Source organism: Marmota marmota, unplaced genomic scaffold (assembly GCF_001458135.2).
Source record: "Marmota marmota marmota unplaced genomic scaffold, marMar, whole genome shotgun sequence".
Lineage (NCBI taxonomy): Eukaryota > Metazoa > Chordata > Mammalia > Rodentia > Sciuridae > Marmota > Marmota marmota.
This window is the reverse complement of record NW_026000174.1, coordinates 65,862,878-65,887,825: the sequence shown is the minus strand read 5'-3', so window position 1 is coordinate 65,887,825 and position 24,948 is coordinate 65,862,878. Positions and strand designations below refer to the sequence as shown.

The 24,948-nt window shown below is 46.6% G+C and overlaps 2 protein-coding genes and 1 pseudogene across 3 annotated transcripts; 1 reads left to right on the top strand and 2 right to left on the bottom strand.

Moving 5' to 3' along the window:
* Positions 1-2,115: 2,115 nt before the first annotated feature.
* On the bottom strand, positions 2,116-5,615 carry LOC125612043 (phospholipase A and acyltransferase 2-like). Its single transcript, XM_048788238.1, has 3 exons — positions 5,609-5,615; positions 4,709-5,046; positions 2,116-2,667 (listed from the first exon to the last, which is right to left on the bottom strand). The coding sequence occupies exons 1-3, from the start codon at positions 5,613-5,615 to the stop codon at positions 2,572-2,574; spliced, it is 441 nt and encodes a 146-aa protein (XP_048644195.1). The 3' UTR covers positions 2,116-2,571.
* A 4,845-nt stretch (positions 5,616-10,460) lies between these two features.
* LOC107135944 (phospholipase A and acyltransferase 2-like) lies at positions 10,461-23,235 on the bottom strand. 2 transcript variants are annotated; one of them, XM_015478131.2, is made up of 5 exons: positions 23,082-23,235; positions 22,580-22,686; positions 18,031-18,139; positions 14,428-14,696; positions 10,461-10,776 (listed from the first exon to the last, which is right to left on the bottom strand). In XM_015478131.2, the coding sequence occupies exons 2-5, from the start codon at positions 22,586-22,588 to the stop codon at positions 10,675-10,677; spliced, it is 489 nt and encodes a 162-aa protein (XP_015333617.1). In that variant the 5' UTR covers positions 22,589-22,686; positions 23,082-23,235; the 3' UTR covers positions 10,461-10,674. The 2 variants fall into 2 exon arrangements, with proteins under 2 accessions (XP_015333617.1, XP_048645000.1); XM_048789043.1 differs by lacking the exon at positions 23,082-23,235 and having other exon boundaries at positions 22,580-23,075.
* On the top strand, positions 19,493-21,537 carry LOC125611965 (annotated as a pseudogene).
* Positions 23,236-24,948: the final 1,713 nt, after the last annotated feature.

Sequence of the window (24,948 nt, the reverse complement as noted above, 5' to 3'; positions counted from 1 at the left end):
ACCCACCCTCTCCAGCCTCAGCCCTCCTGCCTACCGCTACAACACAGTCCATCCACTCATACTGGTATAGCGGGAAGAAGTGACAGCTTTCACAATCTAATCATCTAGTCTTCCCTGCATTGACACAGGAGCTTTGGGGTGGGAGCATTGCTTATCCAGACGATAACAACATCTGTTCACCAGATGTTTTTCCAGTTAGTAAATTGAATGTTGGAGATGGACTTTCCTTGGAAAAATTAAGGACTCGATACACAGCACAGTTGGAGGTTGGAAATCACCTCCCTCTCCCAGGTGAAATTACTACTAGTTATAAGATGTGAATTGGCTAGAATATTGTAGAGACTCTGCCCAGCTCTGAGGTGACGTAACATGAGGGAGGCCTTTGGAGCCTGGCACCTGAATGCACCTGGTGTGGCCAGCCTCTGACTGGATTTCCAGTTGCTCAATGCTGATTTTGAAGACAGCATCTTGCACTGAGTGAAGCTTTCATGTAAGATATGGATACAGCACCCAGAAGGAGAGAGGATTGTGTCTTCACTCAGTAGCAGAGTGCTTGCTTAGCATGTGAAAGGCTCTGGGTTCAACCCCCAGAACTGCAAAAAAAGAAGAAAAAAACGACAGAACTGGTTCTGCAAACACAGTAGTCACAGGAGCTGGTCTCCTTTCCCCCACACCAGAGGCACAGACAGAGGAGTCTGGCCATGGGAGAATAGGCTGGTAAGGACATAGCACTTTTGCTACTTGCTGCCCAATCCTGATACCTGTTAAGAAAATGGGCAATTTATCCATGAAAAAATTAGTAAAAGGTTTGATTCCCACATTTTTTAAATTTTACAAATAACAGTGTCATATGGGGGAATCAGATCTTATGAGTAATGTGACCTCCAGTTGCTAATTCCAGTCGATGGATCTCCTCTGGTGCAAGATCCAAGCTCTCTGCAGTTCTTGAAGGGCCACAGTTGGAGCCAGGATTGCCCCCACATATCATTCTCCACTGCACCTGAACCAGGACCTTCAGTCACGGACCTGGCCTGACCTGCAATCCTCTGCAAGTGAAACTGCTTCGTGGCCATGTGGGAATTATTGATGGACCCCATTGGGCAGAGCCGATTGGCCCAGTGGGCCATGTGATGAAAGGGCAGCCAATGGGTAGACAAAGCTCTGTGTTGCACTTGGCCAAACAGATACTCCCAGGAACTAGTGTGGGAGCAGGTAGCAGAGAACAGTGGTGTTGAGCTGAGGCAGAAAGCAGAGCAGAGGGGAATGAGGGATCAGAGACGAGAGGCAGTGCCCAGCAGATGTGGTGAGGAAGCAGGAGCTCTGAGGAGGTGGAAGAGACAGGCAGAAACAAGACATGGAGAGCAGAGGGAAGGAATGACTCCAATCACTGTTTGCATCAAGAGTGGCCAGAGGAAGGCAGGTGGGCACTAGTGACAGGGTCACACTCAAGGTCAAGACTCTTCCACACAACTCAAGCCCATGAGGTACCAGCCCTGGCTGACCCGGTGGTTTCCCTTCTTACCCGTCATTCAGGTCAGTCTCCTTGCTGTCCTGTGTGTGTCCTTACACCACTTAAATAAAAATTACCTTGAAGAGGAAGGAAGCAGAAAAGCATGAAGGGCCAGGAGCCTGTGTGTGCCAGCACAGACTGTGACAGCAGGCTGCAGTTGGCGTGGCTTAAACCACAGACTTCTACTGTGCACAGTTTAGCTCTGGAGGCTGGTATCTTAGTCCGTTCTCTGTTGTTAAAAATGAAACACCACAGACTGGGTAAGTGATAAAGAAAAGAAGTTTTGGCTCATGGTGTGGTCCAAGGTCAACAGGCCACACCTGGAGATGGATTTCTTGCTGGCAGAGTCCTGAGGCATTGCAGGAATCACACAGAAAGAAGGAGCAGCTAAGACATGGAGCCAAGGTGCTTTTTATAGGAAACCCATCCTGAGACAACCTACTAGACCACCAACCCACTAATCTAGTAATTATCTAACCACATGAATGGATTAATCCTTAAAATTAATACCTCTTAAGGGGAATTGTGTTACAACATGGATTTCTAAGGGACAAACTAAATTGAAATCACAGTGGCTGGGAAATCCAAGATCAAAGTGGGGCAGACATGGTGTCCAGAGACGTTTTTCTTGGCAGGCAGTTGGCCCACTTTTCATAAGGCTGCACATGGCAGAGGGAGGGAAAGGGAGCTCTGGTCGCTCTTCCTCTTCCTCTTCTTCTAAGGACACTAACCCACATTGGGGGTCCTATTCTCACCACCTTGTCTAAACCTAGTGACCGCTTTACACTACCACCTCTGAAGAGCACACATTGGTGGTTAGAGAATCAACATGTGCATTTGGGGTGGGAGGGGACACAAACATTGAGACCATGATATTGTGCAATCTCGTCTTTAATAGAATTTGTGCTAGCAGCACTTCCCTCAGATAAAAGCTTCCTGTGCTTTGATTCGGCTTTACTAAACCAAGTGCTGATGATTTCAAAAGAGAGTGAAATCTGTAAACCAGCTTGCTCAAATCCCCCAGAGTTAACTGGTGCCGCCAACATAACGCCTTAGATTTATTAATTGTTCCGCAGTATTCTGGCCACTGCCCTGACGACGAGTCCTGGAACACCAAATAAAATCGTAGTAACAAACGTGATGATTCCATTAATCACCTGCAATAGAGGAGAAGAGGGGGGTACTGGGTCACTCTCCACATCAGGAGTCTGAGCAGAGATACTTGGGCAAGGAACCTGTAGCTCAGGAAAGACCCATGATCCCTGTCCTCTTCACCATATCCCAGAGGGAACACAATGGGCAGGAAGGTGATGGGTGATTCAAACGGAGATGGGGAGAAGGGTGAAGGGGGCAAGTGGGGGTCTCTAGAGTCAGGGAGGTAAAAAGTGATGAAGGGTGACCCCGTAAAGGCAATGAGGCCGGTTGGAGTTCTCCCTGGCACCAATGAGGTTGGAATTGGACTGTCCAATGGAGACGGCAGGAGGCCCTGGCTTTTCTGATGAATAATTCCAAAGGAATCCCTCTCAGTCTTTGCAGAAAGACCCTTCTGAGTTTTAAGGCCTCTATCTGGGCCTACGTGATCTTGCTACCTCTCACTCTGCATCTCATCTCAGAGAGCCAGAGGAAGGATTCCTATTTAAAGCCTGTTTTAGTAAATGCACTAAGACACGGAGGCCTTGCAAGAGTTATCTGCTGTTGTTTTGGGGAAAAATTAGCACACTCTTTTTTCAGTCAGATCTTTCTCAAGCAGGTATTTGAAGGGGATGTTCCTTGGGCCAGAGCTTCATGTTGCCAGTGGTCTATCAGTGCAGAGTGTGGACAGCGTCACTAGGGGCCCAGAGTTCTGCAGTGCCCACAGCACACTGTGTACAGAGAGAGAACGAGAAAGAGAGCTGGAGATGGGCAGAGGAGGAGCTTCCTATGGAGACAGGTCAGAAGGGAACGGAGGAGTGAGAGGGAGAAGACAGGCGAGTCATCGAGATACCTTTGAGAAAATGTTCCCAAAGAGGGACCCCAGGGAGAAATTAAATGGCACAGCCACCACCAAGCGCACCAGCCTTTCTTGAGTTGAACCCTCAGGAGCACAGCAGAGAGCCAAGCACCCCTAAAGCCCCGGGTGTGGGGACTGATCCGTGTGGCTTCTGTACAACTTTGGAAGTAGGTTTAGATGCAGGACAAGGCACTTCCCCACCCCACCCCACCAGCACACCTCCCCTGGGTCCAGACATGAGTCTATCCTCCCAGCTGACAGGAAGGGTACCCACTCAGCAAGGTCACAGCAACAAAGCAGGTCTCACTGCACCCCAGTGCCTGAGCTGACGGGCAGTTCTCAGTTTTAAGCCTGGGCTCCAGCCTGGAGCCCTCACTTCCAGAAGGCATGGATTTTCCCCGCCCACCTCTCCTCTTCACCAGAGCCAAACCCTCCCCTGTCCTGAATCTGTGTTGCACAGGCCAAGGTCAAACCTCCCTGGACACCAAGAAGGGAAGATTCAAGAAAACAAACCCCGCAACAGAGAGCCCTCCAGTGAGGCATGGTGGCACCTGCCTGTTATCCCAGTGGTTAGGGAGATTGAGGCAGGAGGATTACAAGTTCAAGTTCAGACTCAGCAACTTAGTGTGGTCCCAAATTAACTTAAAGAAAGGCAGTCTTTAAATAAAATAATAATAATGATGATGTAATATTCCTTAGGTTTTTTTTTTTTTGTGTGTGTGTGTGTGTATGGTGCACACCAGGCAAGTGCTCTGCCACTGAGCTACAGACCCAGCACTTCAAGGTCTTTTAAACTAAGCCTTGCTACCCAATGTCCCATAGGTCAAATCTAGCCTGTCACCTATTTTTACAAATGTAAATAAATTAAAAGAAATCAAGCTTTATTTGAACGCAGCCTCGCCTATTCATTTACAAAGAGTCTATGGCTGCTCTCGGGCTATAGAGCGACCCTGGCAGAGTAAGGAGAGGGACCAGCTGGCCCACGAAAGCTCACGTGTTTCCTGTTGTCCTTGTGCAGAAAAAATGGGCCCAACATGACCAGGGTCCCCTGCTCCTGGACCCCACTACTCACTCTGCCAGCTTCCCTGACCCCCGCTGCTGGGAAATCTCCAAGTCAGGTTGCACTGCCAGCCCTCAGCAGGTGCCCATACCCTGTGAGCTGGGGAATGGTCTGGTCCCAGGGAAGGGGACACAGGCTGAGGACACACCTGGTCACTGCGGGGAATTTCATAGCGTAGCTTGTTCACAAAGTGCTCACAGTTGTTCCTAGTCACTGAATAGTGGACTTCCTTCCCCACCATTTTCTCTGCCTGCTGGACAATTTTGTTGGGTGGCAGTGGGTTAAACTTTTTATCGTTCTTGTTATTGACCCGGTACTTGTCTCCTCCGGCCACCACGGACAGCAGCTCCTTCTTCACTATGGCTCTGTTACCCACGACGGAACTGAAGCCGCTCACACCACCTCCTGCCGCTTCACCTGTGGAAACAGTGGACTCAGGCCTGGGCAGGGCCACAGTGGCTCCGAGCTGGCCCCAGTCCAGACAGCCTCACTGCACATTGGGAGAGAAGTGGTTTTCAGAAAGTGGCCTCCTCTCCTTATGAGTGTGTCTTTAGCCCGCACTCATTCCCAGCTGGAGCAGTGCTGTAAGCAGCCCTCCACCCAGGGGTGGCTCAGGACAGCTGCAATGCTTTCACTGCTGTGGCCCCCTCCTTCCTGCCCGAAATCTGTCCTGGGGCCTGACTCAAGCATGTCCTGGATTTGCTCTATCATTAATTCCTTTCATATGATTCACATGGGAGATCCTGGAGTCCAGTGTTGAAGGAATCAGAACTAAAATGAGAAAGTGAAAACTATACCTTCAAATATGTATTAAGAAACTAACTAGAACCATAGTTGAAATCAGTGGAATCTCTGTGAGTACATGGAGTGTTTCTGTAGTACCATTACATGAGGCAGAGGGCAGGTGTGCACACGGTACAGACCAATATTCACAGCATATTGGAGAAGGAGTTGATCATATTTATTTGGGGATAGAATTTGTGAAAATTTTTATCACATGTATAAAAATGTATTATGATTTCCCCCGTTTTTAAGCACTATTGATCACCTGACATTTTGCCAATGCCAAGATGCCCAGAACAATCATGATATTCCTAATACACCTGGTGGTGGGTAATGGATCTACCTGGAAACACACACACTCCCTCTCTGTCTCTTTCATGTTGGATTATTCATTATTTGTGGTAATAAAATATACAAAGGTTTCCAACCTAAGGGAGTTGGATGTTGCAACTTGAGATATCTCTCACCCCCAATAACAATATATGACTTTTGAAATGTCAATCAAATTCTCACCTTGAGATAATTATGCATAAAGCATTCCTACATAATTGAATTTTTTAAGAAATTCCAAAGCTGATCATGAAAAGAAACTGGATATTATTTTTCGTCAGCATGCCCTTTATTTAAGTGGAAATCTCTGAATTAGAAAAATCCATGACCAATGATTCTACAAGGCCTGAAAAAAGTTCGAACAACACATTAAATTTTCTTCAGGGAAGACAGCCTGACATAAGCAGTTTAGCTTCAAAACTCCATAACAAAAGGGTTGGCAATAGCCTAAGTGCTGCACAGAAAGGAGCCAAAACTTTTACTATAGAAATATGCCGCTGGTAAGTAGCCCTCCACCCAGGCATGGCTCAGGACGACTATGAACATGGGCTGGTAACCTGAAACCTTAAAGATCTAAATGATGGATCCAGGTACTTCATGGGACATGCCCCTCATATCAATTGATTAACTGTGGGCTCCTGGAGACCTGGCTGTGGTGTGTTCTCCAAGCACTTAGTATTATTCTCCACCTAGTTGTGATAACAACATTCTTATATGGGGTGTATTCTCAAAAGAGGTGAAGTTTGATGGAAGACACACTTTTCAGATGACCTCTATGAGCACTAAGCCACCAAAACTATGTTCACATAACCCTGTGAAGGATCTGCTGAGTCCTGATTTACCATCTACGAGGTCCCCTGAAGGACAAACATTTGGTGACCATGAGTAATCTTGGGTGTGCGCAAACAGAAATTTTCAAAAGGGCTGGAGTGCATCTCAGCATTAGAGCACCCTGGATTCAACCCCCAGGGCTTCAACCAAACCAAACAAACCAACAAGAACAAAGGGCCCACCTCATGCAGCCCTAACTGGACACTGTCCTGATTTCCCCAGAGCCAGCTCTAACCCAGACAGGCCTCCCTCTCCTGCTGTGAGCAGGATCTTGCTGCTGTCCCAGGGCTTAGACACCAACCAGGGAGCACCCGCAGCCGCACAGCCTAAGGAGGCCAGGTTCCTAGTGGCCAGGCTCAGGGATAAATGCACTCCCTCAATGACGCTTTAACAGCTGAGTGTGAGCACTGCTGTGAGCTGAGCTCTTTGTCATTTTCTGTTCAAAGTCTCTGTGTTTGTGAGCTGCTGTAGGTGCCACAGAAGGTCTCAATGTCTCTCACTCGACTGACTTCCTTATGTGCACACAGGTGCATGTCCACACCACTCTACTAGTGACTTGAAGGACTGGACAGTGTTCCTCTGTGTGCAGGTGAGTGGAGTTTCCAGCATGTCCGCGTGTCCCTTAAAGCCATGATGCTGGGACAGAGCCTCTCACATAACTGATAGAGTTCATGGGAGGAAACCATCAAGGACTCAGAAGAACTGAACATCACCACCAAGTAATCGGACCTAACTGACATTCACTGACCACTTCACCCACAACAGCAGAACACACACTCCTTTCAAGTGCCCAAGAACCTATGCAATGTGCTCTTGTTCTAGATAATGAAAAAATAAATAAACCTTACAAATTAAAAAACTGGAAATCGTCCAACATATACTTTCTCACAAAAAGAGGATTAAACTAGAACTCAATAACAGAAGCATACAAGAATAATCTCCAATACTTGCAGTTGGACAACATGCTTCTAAATAACCCAAGTATCAAATAGGAATTCTCCATGGACACTAAAACGTATTTTAAATGACCCCAAATCACAATGCAGAAGATCAACATCTGCTAGTTATAGCTAATGCAGGACTGAGAAGGAACTTTATAGAACTAAATGCAGAAAACTGAAAGTCAGGATACTGAGTTTCCATCTGAAGAAGTTAGAAAAGACTAAATAAGTGCAAAACGGGTCAGAAGGAAGGGAAATGAAGATAAGAGCAGCAATCCATACAATGAGCAACAGAAAGGGAGAAAATCAGTAGCTCCAAAAGCTGGTTCTTCTAAAAGAGCAAAAGATAAACCTCTAGTGAGACCGACAGAGGCATAAAGGAAAATGACACAGAATGCCAATGTTAAGAGTGAAGGAGGGGCTTTCAGACAAGGTCTGGCAGATATCAAATGAGAAAAAATAATATCACAATTAAAATTGAGCAACTTGGATTAAATGAACTAATTTCTTAAATATCACCAACAACCAAAATGCATCTAGATGAAATAGATACTCTGAATAGCTCTACAAGTATTGACTGGGGTGCATTTTTGTTTATAATCACTGAAAAAGAAAGATCCAGGTTTACATGGCTGGCCTGGAAAAATGATGAGGAAACATTCCATGAAACTATTTCAGGAAACAGAGAAGGGAACCTTCATCTCATCCATTTACAGTAAGATCCCAATCTGACAGCTGAGCATTAAAAAAATAAACCCAGAGATCAACATCTCTCATGAACACAGAGGTAAAAATCCTCAAAAAACATCAGAGGATCAAACTGAGCTCTTTTCAAAAGGAACACTCCAACATGACCGCATGGACTTGATCCCAGGAACCCAAGTGTGGCTGGATCTTTGAAAATCAAATATGCAATATGCCATGTTAACAGCATATGGAACAGAAGTCACATGGTCATATCAACTGATGCAGCAAAAGCCTTTGACAAAATTCAACACTCATTCAAGATGTTAAAAAATTCTCAGCACCAATGGAAAAAAATACAAATAAATAGAAAGAAATCCTGAAGAGTAGAGGAAGGGAAACAGGAGGAGGGGAAATACCAGGGAAATATGGTACCTACATACATGAATATGTCACTATGAACCCCACTTCATGTATAATTATAATTTATGAATGAGCACATAAAATAAGAAAATGACAATAAACTATTGTTTTTCCATTAAAAATATAGTTGGTAAAGTGTCACTAATGGTCTAAATCCAACAAATCTCAGAAAATTAGAACTGGAAGATCACCTCCCCAACTTTTAAAGGCCATCTTCGAAAACCTACAGCTAACTGTAAATAACTGAACAAATGAAATACTTAGCCACAAATCTAACAACACACATATACTGAAAACTCAAAATTCTGATTGAAAAAAAAGCAAAGACCTAAATAAATGAAGAGACACGTCACCTCCTGGATCCAAAGACCCATCACAGGAAGGTCAGTTCTTCTCAGGTTGGTCTGCAGAGCCAGTGAGATGCCAAACAAAACCCCACAGAATGATCTGCAGATCTGGACAAGATGATTTTAAAATGCACATGAAAAGGCAAAGCATCAAGGGGCTGGGACCCAGCTCAGCATGTGGGAGGCTCTAGGGTCGATCCTCAGCACCTCATAAAAATAGATAAATAAATAAATAAATAAAATAAAGTTTTGTATCCATGTAGAACAGAAGTTACTTTATTTTTTTAAAGGCAAAGAAGCAGGAATTAAAATAATAAAGTGATAAGAAGTTATCATGGGGAAAAAGGAAAAAGGACACAGCTCTTCCCCACTCTGGAGTCCCCTATCCAGAGCAACTAGAAAAGCAGGCAGTAGGTTTATGCTTCTGGGAGAAGTGGCTCAGGCTGTCTCCACTGGAGCCCAGGGGATGGGTCCTTGTCTCCAAGGCCAACTCCTCACTTGGTTGCTCTTGGGCCAGAGGACTCAGGAAGCTGCGGAAAAGGAAGGCTTGTGAGGACGTGAGCAACCTACTAAGTACCTGGAAGGTGGTAACATCCAAGGGTAAGTGTCGGGGCTTGCTGGCATCACCTCTCAACCACTCCTTCTGGCAAAATGCCAGGCACCATCCCGACTCGGCTGTGGCTCTCAACACATGACTACATTCTAATTAGTACTTCTTCAACCCTGAGTCCTAGCTAACTGAGACAAGGTCCAGGTTAAATGGACCTTAACATTAATGGACCTCAACACGGGGCTCCTATTCTCCAGGGGCAATACCATGGAGACCAGATAGCGCCTGCATAGTTGTCCTTTTAGCTCAGAGGGAGAAGGCTGGGCACCCCAGTTCTGGAATCAGGGCAAACCTGTGAAGGACAGTGCTACGGCAGCCGGGCATCCTGTGCTTTTGCACAGGAGTTTCCCAGTCGCCAGGTACTACCTAGCAGCCAGGCATTCTATGTCTTTGCACAGAAACTTCCTAGTCACCAAGCATGTCACAATCACGAAGTTTGTAGACCCCAATCCCAAACATGGAATTCCCACACAGAGAGCCACTCCACACCAGGCCAGCACAGGAAGACCAGAGCTACACACCCAGCCACAGCCGCCCTCCACCTTTCCCGGTGTCCTCTCACACCCCCGTGCCAGGACCACTGCCTGCCTACCCTGGTCTCACTCCATCATATGTCCCCGGGGGAACTGTATTAGAACACAGACTTGGAAGGGATCCCTAAACTGAAGCCACAGCAGCTGGGAAATCTAAGATCAAGATATGTCAGACAAGGTGTCTAGAGACCTTCTTCCTGGAAGGCAGTTGGTCCCCTTGTCACTGGGGCTGCACATGGCAGAGGGAGGGAAAGAGAGCTCTGGTCTCTCTTCTTCTTCTTAGAGGGACACTAATCCCTGGATAAGAGTTCCACTCTCACCACCTCCTGACCCTAATCACACCACCTCCGAACACCATCACATTTGGCAACAGCATATGAATTTTGGGTGGGAGGGGACACAAACGTTGACACCATAGCATTGTGCAATCATCTCTTTAATAGAATTCATACCATGCAGCGTTTCCCTCAGAAAACAGCTTCCTATGCTTTGATTGAGCCCCAATCAAATCATGAGCACTTAAACCAAGTGGTCATGATTACAAAAGAGTGAAATCTGTAAACCAAATCATTCCCACCGGCTTGATCAAACTCCCCCAAGGTAACTGGTGCCGCCAAGATAAAGCCTTGCATTTACTGCTTTTCCCGCTTGCTTCTGTACAGCATCATCCCAATGAGGCCAGCAACACCCAGGACAACTGATGCAGTACCAATCACAGTGAAGGTGTCAGTCACCTGCAACAGAAGACAAGGGGGCGGGGTCACATCAGGAGTCTGAGCAGAGATACTTGTCCAAGGAACCTGCAGGTCAGGAGAGACCCATGATCCCTGTTCTCTTCACCACATCACAGAGGAAACAGTTACTGGCAGGGAGGGGGGATCCCAAAAGGTCAGGCCACCCAGGAGAGAGGACAGGAAGTCCCTGGTCAGGAAGGAATGAATGTAGGACTGAGTCTCAGTATGAAAAGGGAGTCTCAAAGGAGGAAAGCAAGATGCAGCCTAGAGGTGTTTAAAGCATGATAAACCCATGGGGTGGCTGTGGGAAGGACAGAGTGGCAGGGCTCAGATGTTCTAGGTCAGGGGTGGCCGACTGGGAGCCTTGAAGCAGGTGCCAAGTTGAGGAATGACCCCTGTGAACTCCCACTGCCCAGGGCTTGAGGACAGGGACCCACCTAGGTGTTCTTGGTGTCCCTGGTGCTCAGCCCACTGCCTGGCACAGGTGGACCCTGGTGACTTAGCTGCTGAGCAAATGGTGGACTGGGAGCAGCGCTGAGGACAGGCTTTTGTGCAGTGAGAGGCCTTGCTTGTGTGTGAGAGGGAAGGGGTCCTGCTGAAGGACAGAGTGGGGACGTGGGGGGGACCTTGATGGTTGCTGCTTCAGTGTGAGCTGACTGACATGGCCAACCACCACCTGGGGTCCCACCTTGCACACAGGTGGAACTGAGGCAGGGGGGCCACAAACACCATAAGAATGATGGGGCTGGGGCTGGGGCTCAGTGGGAGAGCACTTGCTAAGCATGTGTGAGCCACTGGGTTCGATTCTCAGCACCACCTATAAATAAATAAAGGTCCATCAAGAACTAATAAAATATTTTTAAAATGGCTTTTTTCTCAGTTACTTACTGTGCTGGTCGTTTGACAGCTTCTGTATTTTTCTTAGCCCTCCCAACAACCCTGTGAGATTGGCTTTCTAATTCCCATCTTCCAGTTGGTGGTGACTGACGGTGATGAATGGAGAGACCTCACTCAAACCACACAGCTGGCAAGGGACAAGGCTCAGTTCTGCTTATGCCTTCACAGCCAGGGAAGGAAACAGTGAAATCAGTGACCCAAGGACAGATTTCTGGGGAGCAGCACCATGTGCAGGTGGGAGAAGAGAAAGGGCAGCAGTGCACCATCTTATCCACAGACACTTGGATCACTTCCATGAAGCTGGACACTAGTCAAAGCAATGACCAGAATCTTCATTCAGTCACCACTGGCAGCGAGCCTAGCTCCATTACAATTTTTGCAGTTAATAAGTATTTCCAAGTGAGATGAGCTTGCAGGGGTGGGGGGTGGGTGTCTTTAGAGTCAGGGAGGTGACAAAAAGTGACAAAGGGTGGTCTCTGTAAATGCAAGGAGGCCCCCTGAGTGTGCTGCCTGGCAACTAATGAAGTTTGGATTGTATCGTCTGATGGAGATGGCAGGAGGCCCTGGGTTTTCTGATGAATATATTCCGAAGGCATGACTCTCAGACCTTGGAGAATGACACTTCTGAGTTGTAAGACTTCTATCTATGTCTATGTGATCTTCCTACCTATCAATCTGTACCTCATAGAATCAGAGGAAGGATTCATAATTATAAGTCCATTTTAGTAAATGCACTAAGACGGAAGGCCTTGGGTCTATCATCTGCTGCTGTTTGGAAAAAAACAATAGCACATTCTCATGAAAGGCAGAACTTTCTCAAGCAGGCATTTGAAGAGGGATTGGGAAGTTCCTTGGGACAGAGCTTCATGTCGCCAGGGACCATGCTAGAGGTTAGTGGTCTATCAGAGCAAATTGTGGACAGAGTCACAAGGGGCCCAGAGTTCTGCAGTGCCCACAGCACACTGTGTACAGAGAGAGAAGGAGAAATAGAGCTGGAGACGGGCAGAGGAGGAGCTTCCTATGGAGACAGGGCAGAAGGGAAGGAAGGAGTGAGAGGGAGAAGACAGGCGAGTCATTGAGATACCTGCAGAAGAGGTTCCCAAAGAGGGACCCCAGGCCAAGGAGAAACTAAATGGCACAGCCACCACTGAGTGCCCCATCCTTGCTTAAGTTGAACTCTCAGAAGCACAGCAGAGAGCCACCCACCCCTAAAACACCCGGGGGGTGGGGACTGATCCTTGGGTTGTTTGTACAACCTTTGGAAGTGGTTTAGATGCATTACAAGGCAGCCCACCACACCACACGTAGCAGCAAACCACCAGACATATGTCCACCCTCCACAGCTGACAGGAGGGGAACCCATTCAGCAAGGTCACAGCAACAAAGCAGGTCTCACTGCACCCCAGTGCCCAGAGCTGACTGGCGTTCCCACTATCAGCCTGGGCTGGGGCCCTCACTTCCAGAAGGTATGGGTTTTCCCTGCGCACCTCCCCTCTTCACCACAGCCCTTCTCCTACCTTACCAAAGGAGAGCCAAACCCTCCCCTATCCTGAATTATGGGGCACAGGCCAAGGTGAAAAATACCTGGACACCAAGAAGGGAGGATTCAAGAATGCATTGCTCCCCAACAGGAGGACTCCCCAAATAATACACAGCCCTGGGGAGGGAGGCCTCCTGCCAGGTCCACCACCCACTGATATTAGGATACCAAAGGGAGGTGGTGTCATGGCCATGGGCATGAGCACCTTCTACTGAACTAAAAAATTGTCTTTTTGTTTGTTTGTTTGTTTGTTTTTGATTTTGGCACTGAGGATTGAACCCAGAGGCACTTAACCCCTAAGCCACATACCCAGTTGTTTTTGTATTTTATCTGGAGTCATGGTCTCACTAAGTTGCTTAGGTACTCACTAAATTGAGGCTCTGAGCTTGTGATCCTCCTTCCTCATCCTCCTGAGCTTCTGGGATTACAGGTGTGCACCAATGTGCCTGGCAATCTATCAGTTTCTGGCTAGAAAAATTATCTGATTTGACTGACACTTTTACAATAACACCTGGCTTGACAATTGAAATTATATCAAAGGCATTATTCGGTCATTAAATAAACTAATTGTGAAACACCAAGGTTTTCAAGAAAATCTATGCTGGAATCACAGATGTAAAATGCAAAAAATTCCATTCTGTACATATCTTCCACATTCATGATTTTGGAAATGTTTGATTTTCAAATAAAATGTCCAACAAAATGTCTTTTTTTTTGGGAGGGGGGTGTTGGTAATAGAACTCAGGGTCGCATGCACACCAGGCATGTGTTCTGCCACTGAGCTACAGCCTCAGCACTTCGAGTTCTTTTATGAAGACTTGTAAAACTATATCCAATTGGTCAAATCTAGCCTGTCATATGTTTCTACAAAAATGAATAAATGAAAAGAAATCAAGTTTTATTGGAAGATAATAGCCTCATGTGTGTCAGTGGCTGCTCTCAGGCTACAGAGTGACCCTGGCAGAGTAAGGAGAGGGACCAGGTGGCTCAAGAAAACTGAAGTGTTTCCTGTTGACCTTGTGCAGAAAAAATGAGCCCAACATGACCAGGGTCCCCTTCTCCTGGACTCAACTGCTCACTCTGCCAGCTTCCCTGACCCTTTCTCACGGGCAATCTCCAAGTCAGGTTGCACTGCCAGCCCTCAGCAGATGCCCAGCCCCTGTCAGCTGGGAATGGACTGGTCTCAGGGAAGGGGACACAGGCTGAGGACACACCTGGTCACTGCGGGAAACTCCATAGCGCAACGTGTTCACAAAGTGCTCACAGTTGTCACTTGTCACTGAATAGGGGACTTCCTTCCCCACCATTTTCTCTGCCTGCTTGACAATTTTGTTGGATGGCAGTGGGTCACACTTGTCATCGTGCTTGTTATTGACCCGGTACTTGTCTCCTCCGGCCACCACGGACAGCAGCTCCTTCTTCACAATGGCTCTGTCAGCCACGATGGACATGATGCTGCTCATGCCAGCTCCTGCCACTTCACCTGTGGAAACAGTGGACTCAGGCCTGGGCAGGGCCACAGTGTCTCAGAGCTGTCCCCAATCAAGACAGCCTCACTGCACATTGGTAGAGAAGTGGTTTTCAGGAAGTTTTGTCCTCCTCCCCTGGACAGCGTCTTCAACAAGTGCTCCTTCCCAGCTGGAGCGGCGCTGGTAAGCAGCCATCCACCCAGGTGTGTCTCTGGACAGCTATTATGTCTGTATTGCTTCCCCCTATATCTGGGAAATCTTAATGTCATGGGACCTGACTTGGTAGATCCTTGATTTACTCTATTGTTAATTCCTTTCATATGATTCATAATGGCAGATAGGGGAATCCAGTGTTGAATGACACAGAAATAAAATTAGAAAGTGAAAATGAAACCTTCCAATATACTATTCAGAAACTCATGGAAACCATAGTTGAAATCAATGGAAACTCTGTGAGTACATGGAGTGTTTCTGTAGTAGTGTTTCTGTGTACACGGTAAGACCAATATTCAGGGCATATCTGGAGAACGAATAAATCATATTTAATTGAGGTAAAACTTGTCAAGATTTTTATCACATTTGTAAAAATGCCTTATGCTTTTACCTGGTTTAAAGCAATGCCATTTAAGCTGGCATTGTGCCAATGCCAAGATGCCAAGATTAATCACGATATTCCTAATACACTTGGTGGTGAGTAATGAAATCTACCTGGAAACACACACACTCTCTCTCTCTGTCTCTTTCATATTGGACTATTCTTTATTTGTGGTAATAAGATATACAAAGATTTCTAATGTTAAGGATCTGGATGCTGCAGCCTGGGATATCTCTCACCCCCAATAACAGCATATGACTTTGGAATGACCAACAAATTCTCCCCTTGAGATCATTATGCATAAAATATTCCTCTGTAAGTGATCTTTTCAAGAAACTTCCAAAGCTGATCATGAAGAGAAACTCTGGATGTTATTTTTGTTAGCACACTCTCCCCTTAAGTGGGAGTTTCTGAATTTGAACAATCCATGAACAATATTTCTACAAGGCCTGGAAAAAGTTCTACCTGTACATAAATTCTCTTTAAGGAAGACAGCCTGACATAAGCAGTTTAGCTTCCATACTCCATAATGAAAGGGTCCTGGGTAGCCTAACTGCTCAACAGGAAGGAATGGAACACTATTGGGGAAAATGCTGCTTCTAAGATAATAAACCCAGGGTTGTAGCCCAGAATCTTAAAGATCTAAAGGATGGATCCAGGTACATCATGTGACCAAGGAGATGTGATCAGTGGACCCACCTCCCAAATCAATTGGTTAACTCTGGGCTCCTAGAGACCTGGCTCTGGAATGTTCTCCAGGCCCTTGGTATTATTCTCCACCTTGTTGCACTAACAACATTCCCTACATGTGGCGTATCCTCAAGAGACATGAACTTTGTCAGCAGCCACGTGCTCTTAAGATGACCTCTATGAGCACTAAGCCACCAAAACTGTATTCACAAAAACAATGTGAAGTATCTGCGGAGTCCTGGTTTACCATCTAGGGCATCCCCTGAAGGACAAACATCGGGAGATGAAGTATAATCTTGGGGATTAGTTCCATTTCTGGTCCAACTGACAGATTGACCAACGGAGGGAATTGTTAAACAGAAATGTGAATGAGGCCACAGATTGAATGTAACCAAAACCATAGCTAGGCACGGTGTGGGGTGCCGCAGTCTGGCTGGGCAAAATAACTGGGGGGTGACAAGCAACTTGTGAAGGTTGATACAGCGGAAGCCGTTTTATTACGGGACAGCAAAGGTATATATACACTTAACTGATTATACACAGCATGTTTCAATTAACATCATCCAGATACAGCAATCCTCATCATCTTAACAATTATACACAGCTTAATTCAATTAACATCATCTAGATACAGCAATTAGCCAATAAGGAACCTCTGTCATCTTAATGGCTCGCTGGCCATTACTTCATTTTAATAATTATACACAGCTTAACTTAATTAACATCATCTTAATGGCTCCCTGGTGTTACTTCTCAAACCACTCCTTCTGGCAAACTGCCAGGCGCCATCTTGACTTGGTTATGACTCTCAACAGTGGGGCACCTGCCTGTAATCTCAGACACTCAGGAGACTGAAGCACAAGGATGTGAGTCTGCGGCCAGCCCGAGCAACTCAGTGAGACCCTGACTCAAAATAAAATCTTAAAAGGGCTGGGGTATAGCTCATGGTTAGAGCACCCTGGGTTCAATCCCCAGGGCTTCAGCCAAACAAACAAACCAACAAGAACAAAGGGCCCACCTCATGCAGCCCTAACTGGACACTGTCCTGATTTCCCCAGAGCCAGCTCTAACCCAGACAGGCCTCCCTCTCCGGCTGTGAGCAGGACCTTGCTGCTGTCCCAGGGCTTAGACACCAACCAGGGAGCACCCGCAGCCGCACAGCCTAAGGGGGGCAGGTTCCTAGTGGCCAGGCTCAGGGACAAATGCACTCCCTCAATGACGCTTTAACAGCTGAGTGTGAGTACTGCTGTGAGCTGAGCTCTTTGTCATTTTCTGTTCAAAGTCTCTGAGTTTGTGAGCTGCTGTAGGTGCCACAGAAGGTCTCAATGTCTCTCACTCGACTGACTTCCTTATGTGCACACAGGTGCATGTCCACACCAGCTCTACTAGTGACTTGAAGGACTGGACAGTGTTCCTCTGTGTGCAGGTGAGTGGAGTTTCCAGCATGTCCGCGTGTCCCTTAAAGCCATGATGCTGGGACAGAGAGGGAGGAGGCCCACACCTGGCCAGGCCCTGCACCAGGCTCTCCCTGCCCTCCTTCATTTCTCTCCCTCACGGCCTGGGAGACAGGAATCCCTATCCCTGCTCTTCTGATGTAGAGCTCAACTGACTGAGGTGAAGACACAAGCTCAGGTCACACAGTCAGGAGGCAGAGGAGCAGGATTCCAGACTGGCCCTGGGGAGGTTGGAGCCCCACACCTGTCCATTGCTCTCTGCAGTCAGGTATAAACTCTAGGAAGCATTAATTCCTTCTATTATTGTTTGACCTTGCAGAACTCTATATACACAGTGTACTGAACATTTGGAGAGATGCTATTAGCCAAAGAGGTTCACATGGGACTGAACTCCACTGTAGAATGAAAAAAATGGTCACTATTCTCTCCCTGAGCTCACTGATAAGTAGGACTAGCAGTAGATACTGCCAGAGGGAAGGAGCATGATTCCTTCAGTAAATGCTGACTGAGTGCCTGCTGTGCCAGCCAGTATGAGGACCAGCACATAACTGTGGCTGTGCTCATACTCTTGATCTCAGCCCTTGTGTTCAATAGAGAAACCAGGCTTACTTGGTGGAGCCAGATGGACCACATAGCCATTTCCCACATAGATGGCCCAGTGCTGATAGCAGTAGCGAGAAATTTCAATTAGGTCTCCAAGTTTTGGTTGTTTTCCATCCTGCAACCGAAAAAGCAGACACAGTTTGAGGGGGCCTTTTTATGGAATGTTCTAGAACCTGACCTGCAAGAAGCCCCAGCCCAGGCCTACAGAATCCCTGTCCTCATCACTTGTAGGAATCCCACACAGGTTGAGCCTCTTCTTTTCATTTACCATATGCTTGCTAGCCTGGAAAGCTCTAAAGGACTTCGGGTCAGAGATTGTCTTTGAGGTACTAGTGGTTCTACAGTATGGAAATGTGGGGCAGTGATGGAGCCTCTGGGCTCCAGCTGCAGAGAGCACATTTTATGCACAGAGAATATTTCTATGAGAAAACGATGATAAGATTCCCAAGAAGGTCTATAATGACTCATTAAGGGCCACCAGCCATATGCCCAGGCCTCAGTGATGCTTTTGAGTTACAGAGAACCCACGTACAGAGCCTAACCTGCCAAACACTGCAGAACACTTGTACCCCACTGTCCACCACTCCTTCAAGTAAGAACTACCATCACCCTCCTGGACAGGTGAGGAGAATGGGTCTCAGGATGGTTAGGTGACTTGCCTAGAGAGCAGAAGAGCCAGAGGAAACCGAGATCTCAGGGTTTCCAATATTTATGCCTGAACAATCCCAGAAGATCCCAGACAAGTTAGGGCAGCTGGAGTCTGGGCTCTAAGCAAAAATCAAGAAAAAGAAAGACAGGATGTGGTTGGGAGTCAGAGGGGGAGGGGATCTCTTCTGAAGTTCACACGAGTGAGTTGTATTTCTGGGACACTCTGAGGCAACCAGCTGTCCTCCCCAAACTCAGCTGAGCCCAGCCTCTGGCCCAGTTCACCCTGCCTGGGAGCTGAGCTGCTGCAGAGACAGGTGAGGGTGCAGCTGCCTGGAGGTGGTGGGAGATCTCCTGGGAGTTCAAGTCCTTGGCACCAAGGATCAGGAGTCAGCTTGACCAAAAGTTGGTTAATTTTATTATTCAGAAAGGTAATACCTGCCATCAATGGTCAGGCATGGCTGTAATCCAGTGACTTGGGAGGCCATGCAGGAGCATCACATGTTTTAGGCCAGCTTGGGCCACCTAGAGAGACCTGGCCTCATAATGAAGATTAAAAAAGGCTCCGTGGTAGAGCACTTGCCTAGCTTGCATAAGGTCCTGGTCTTAATCCCTTGCACTGAAAATAAATACATAGATAGATAGATAGATAGATAGATAACCACACATGTAGTGAAATGCATCAAACTGGTTCTAGTAAACACAATTAAGTAAAGGGGAAGATTGAAGTATGTCGTAGATGAACTGTACTCAGGGAATCAATTAAAAACCACAATAAACCCGAGGGGGACCAGCTGTGACGCTCAGGCCTCGGAGGCAGGTGATGGCCATAGCACTGAGATTTGGGATAGGGGCCTCCAGTTTCCACATGCTGGTAGCTCCCAACACTGGAACGTGGGTCGCCCAGTGGGAACACAAAGACCCCTAGGGGCCCTGGCGGCAGCAGTGGTGTTGGCATTGGAGGAGGAAGAGGAGGAGAAGGTGTTGTGGTCCGTGCAGGCGTCAGCTGATTTTAACACCAACTTTTCTGGAGTGGATGAGCATGTGAACCATGAGGACACTGTGCACTTTTCTGATATTTACCACTCTAATGAAGAGTATTTCAGGAAGCTAGGAGAGATGAAGCTAGAAACTATGGCAAAATTAGGGAAAAAAATGTATCAAGATAAATTTAAAGGAAGTTCAGCCAGTGATCGCCAAGGAAGATGCTCCTCGTGTCTCTTCCAGCTCTACATGAGAAAAGAACTCCCGTCTACCTGCTCCATTAATGAGGACACCTTCAGAGCTTGACTTAGGCCGAGCATCCTCCTTGCACACTTCTTCCTTTCAGGAGGACATGCCCAATCTAGAAAGATACACAATGATGAACTATGCTAAGGACAGACTTTTGTGTTAAAGATTCTATTCAGTATGAAGATGTTGACTTCCAAGGAAATGAAAAAAACAAGGAAGAAAAAGAAAGAATGGGTTCCTAGGATACAGTACCTGTGCCTTTTCAGATGATGAGTAGAGAACAGAAGAAAAAAGAAGAGGCCATGATATCGAAATCCATTAAATATTGAAATGGCACATCAGCTGCTCAAAAACAAACAAACAAACAAACAAACAAAAAACAAGAAGCAGATTCGGAAAGTAGGAAGAAACTCTGAGCCACCCCAGTTCCTGTACGTGTCCTCCTCCTTTCTCACGATATGGCCAAGCTAAAAGAAGAATGGAGGAGGTCTAGGAAGGAGGAAAACAAAGAAGCTCTTCTGAACTCACAAAAGCCATTTAAGTTTATTGCAAGTTTATTGCAAACAGCCTGGAAAAAGCAGCTGAGAGACTTTTTTTAGATCTAAAAAGAAAAAGAAAATCCATTTAAACTAGACCCATACCTCGGTCTACTTATGATTCAACTACCAGTGACAAGATAAAAGAAGAAGAGTGCTATAGAAACATTAAGATGCATCCAAGGCGTCCCCTGTGCCCTATAAGCCAGCTTGCAGGCATTCTAAGGGTCCCGAATAGGCTGGAAGGTTAAGGTGTAAACTCAAAGCCACTTTCATGAGGTTGAAGACCTTCCTGAAACATATAAGAAAGGCTTCTCAGAACCCAAGTGTCCAAAACTCTTAACTGTCAGTAAACCCCCTGATCTTTGCACATCCTCAAGGGCATCTGCTGAAAGAGAAACCATTTTGACAGACATTAGAGCAGATGAAGAAAATCGGAAACACATGGCCTTATCAGTCTCCATGGCACAAGACATCAGGAAGAAGTGCAAGTGCAAAGACCATGCCTTGTAGCCACCCCCTTCCCGGGCCACAGTGTCTTCCAGAGGATGGGAACAGCCATAGGAAAGAGTGAAAAGGAAAGGATGAGAATACCGACGAGATGTACAAGAGAGAGAAGAAAAACTTAAGTAGAGGCCACTACTGTTGGAGTTGCTCAGAAAATTGCAAGAATGGCAGCAGAAAAGCATTATTCTAACACCCGAAAGGCACTAGGAATATCCGATAAGTTTGTATCAAAGAAAGGCCAAAGTGGAAAAGTATTTGAAAAGTTCGACAATCAAGAAACAAAAAGTTCCACTGAAGATAATGAAAGCTTTAATGAAGAAGGAAAAAATAGGAGAGAGAATGAAAAAGAAAAACTCTTATTTTTTTATTTTATTGATATCAACAGTCAAGATTCTTGTAAGAAAAAGATGAAAATGATGGAGAAAGTGCAGAAGAGAACTCTGTCCAAGAACGAAATGGAATGGGCAAGGTCTCCCCTCGGTGCCTTTGTGGTTGTTTGTGGCACCAGAACGTCAGCAGCTGCACTTGTGATGCTGAGAACGTCCCTGGGACACCTCGGTGTCCTAAAAAGCTGGGTCCAACTGAGTGGTGATAATTGGGTCAATGGGAGTAAGGCTTTGCCTGTTTAGATTTTTTTTATTGCTACTTATGGTCTGTTTGCAACTCTGATCTTATCTTGTTAAGAAGCGTTTGGGGGAAAACAAAGGTTTGGGGATCACAGCTGTTACAAATTGATTAGTTGTAAAAATATACATTATTATATTTGGTGGGAAAAATGGCTTAGGAAAGTATTGGCCTTTGATCATATAATTAAAATATTTTCTAGAAAGCATGAATCAATAAAGATATTTAATTAATTGTAGAAAAACTACAACAAAACCTAAAGCTATAAAACAACACTTATAAGGTAGCTGTGTACATTTGCATAGAAACAGGTCTGGCAGAGTGCACCCCAAGCTGCTTGTGGGGAAGGAGAGAGTGCAGGGAGCCTGGGAGAAGGGCTGCCGTCCTTCATGCTCATGGCTTCGACTTTACTTTCAGTTTCTTTATTTTTAAAATTTTTAAAATTCTCTTTCCACATGTTCTTATTAGTCCATTACACTTGAACATAATGATGAGGGTTTTGTTGCCTATACACATGCACCCCATATAGCAATTATGTTGGCCGATATCACTCCCTAACACTTCCCCCTTCTCTCCCCTCCTCCCACCCTCTGGCCCCTTTCTGCTTTTGGTTTCTTAAACAAGGGAAATACTTTCACATATTATTGTGGAATTAATTAAAATAAAAACAGAACTAAAGGCTTTGGAATCTAAACCCCCCTCCAACTTTGGACGCTCCCCACTCTGATCTTAAACTGGAATCTCACTCTGGATTTCCTCCTTCACAAGGTGTTTCTGGACCTGGTTTGGGTAAACAAAAGCCTTCAGTGAGGTGCCAGGGGGCAGCCAGCACTCAGGAGACCAAACCCCACACAGCAGCTGAGGCAGGGAAGCCTCAGGGCTCTTGGACCCAAACCAGGGTTCCTTTCCTGCTGTGCGAGAGCCCCAGACCTGCAGCCCTCTGCCCCTGCTAAAAGACTGTCACTATTGCTTTTAAAATGAAAGCTTTAAAACCCTTTCTGGAGACTTACCAAAGTCATTCTTCAGTCCACAAGTGTGGTGTGTTGCTGGCTGGATGTCCAGACTTCTTTTTGCTTTGAGTTTATTTTTCCTTAATTCCACCTATCCAAGCCTTCAACTAGTGGAAATGTAGATCAAAGTTCACATAAAAATTTTAATCTTTGAAAAAGTGCAGGGCACATGTCCAGAGACAGTTAGATATGGAAATCAGCCAGAGGGGAGAGAGCAGAGCTCAGTGTGCATTCAGAAAGATTTGGTAAAATCTCTGGTCAGGGGAACATTCCAAAATCCCCAAGTAGAAGGAACATCTCCAAAACAGGCAAACCTTTTGACCAATCACACTTCAAAACCAATTACACCACCAGAAACAGACTACCAGACACACATTCCCACATCCTTGAAACCCAGGGAGCCTGCGCAGCCAGAAAAATGGAAAAAACCCGACCCTTCCTCTCACCCCCAGGACAGAAGCGCATTCATTGTAGCCCAACAGGAAACCCAAACCCTTACTACCTGGTGTGAAGAGGCTGCTGCTTTGAGACACCAGTGTGCTACCCCACCCAAGCCCCAAATTAGTGTCTCTCTTCTGACACCCATTTATCCACGTCACATCCTGGGCAGTCCAGACAGCAAGGGGTGGGAGGGACTGGGGGCAGCTTGTTGTAGGGACAAAAGAGGCAAAGCACCGAAAGGAAACAGTTTTATTTGGCTGCAGCCAGGTTGAGAGGGCACAGCTATTGCTGTAATCAATCAATTCCCTGAATGCCAAGTTCAGAGAGTTTCAGAGTTTTATACCCAGCAGGTAAGGGGAGGGGCTCAGAAGTTCACAGTCTGCAGAAGTTCACATAAAAGCAGCTTTTTCTTTCACTGTTCTGGGCAAGTTAACCCTTCAATGACAACACCTGAGAAGGGGGGAGCTTCTTCTCCCCTTTCTTTCCTCCCCCTGCCAGCTGTTACCATGGAGCCCAATTAGTAACTTATCTTAAAAATGTAGACATCTCTGTGAAGCTCAGCCCAAGGCCAGAGGCCTTGTTTGCACATTTCTTCAAAGTACTATGCTGGATACGTTTGTGAAAACTAGTAAGAGAGTAACCAGCACCTGGAGTGCTGGTATCTTCTCGGCCAGTGGCCAAGTAAAACAGGGCGACATGAAAATAGGAAGTTTATTGACATTGAACTCTTTTGCAGAGACTCTTTTGCTGACAGTCTTAAAATCAGCCATGGTGAAGATTTCTGGAGAAGCCCAGTTAAGACCTTTCTGTGGAGAAAGGGGGTGCCACTACAAGCTCAGCATTACACATTGTGAGGCTTGGGGAGGAAGCAAGGACCAGCCCGATGCTCTCTTCGGGCTCTCGGGAAAACAGAGCTGTGGGGTGAGCACACCGGGGGCTGGAACCAAAACTGGGAGACTCCGTGTTCAGAATCCACAGTGTCACTGCAGACCTGCTACTCCTGCAGCCTACACTGTTCCTGTGGATATGTGGCCTCTCTCAGCCCCCCCAGGCCAATGTCCTTGGGGTTGCAGAGGGACGCTCCTCAAGGTCTTCCCCATCCCTGGAGGGAAAGAGCAGGGGTGGGCTCGGCTAATTCCCTCACATACAAATTGGCCAGAGTCATGTGGGCTGGCTCCTCTTGGCCACACTGGACATTTTTGGGTGACTGACTAGGTGATCTCACTTGGCCCATCAGTGCCAGCCACTTTGGGATTTTTTAAAAACATTTTTTTAATTGTCAATGGATCTTAAATTAATTAATTTATCCATATGCAGTGCTGAGGATCAATCCCAGAGCCTCACACATGCCAGGCAAACATTCTACCCCTGAGCCATAAGTCCAGCCCTGGGTGCCAGCCACTTTTAATGATATCACAGCTCCATTTTCTAAGCAGGAGGACTTGAAGGGATGGCAGGTGAGGTGGGCACAGGGACGATCTCTATAGTGTGCAGGGTGAAGGCAAAAGAAAGGTCACAGTCCTCGTGCTAGTACTTGTAGCTCTTCAGCTAATCCAATGTGCTCAATGTCAGAAACTCAGGACCAGGAGTCACATGAGAGGAGTCAGCAACCAAGGTGGGCCCAGCTGGAATGCTGCCTGTCCCCAATGCTGCCTGTAGCTCTGAGCAGGCCGGCGGACCAGTGTGCTCCCCCTGGGCAGAGAATGGGGCAGAGTCAGAGCACAGGCCCAGCCTTCCAGGAACACTAGGACACTGTACCAATGAGGTGCAGACCCAGCACTTTGTAGTTTTTATTATTTTGAGACAGGGTCCTGCTGAGGTGCCAAGGCTGGCCTCAAACTTGAGATCCTCCTGACTCAGCCTCTTAAATTACTGGAATGACCCCTGTGCACCACTGTGTCAGTGTGCTAGCTTGGATTTTGAACGCC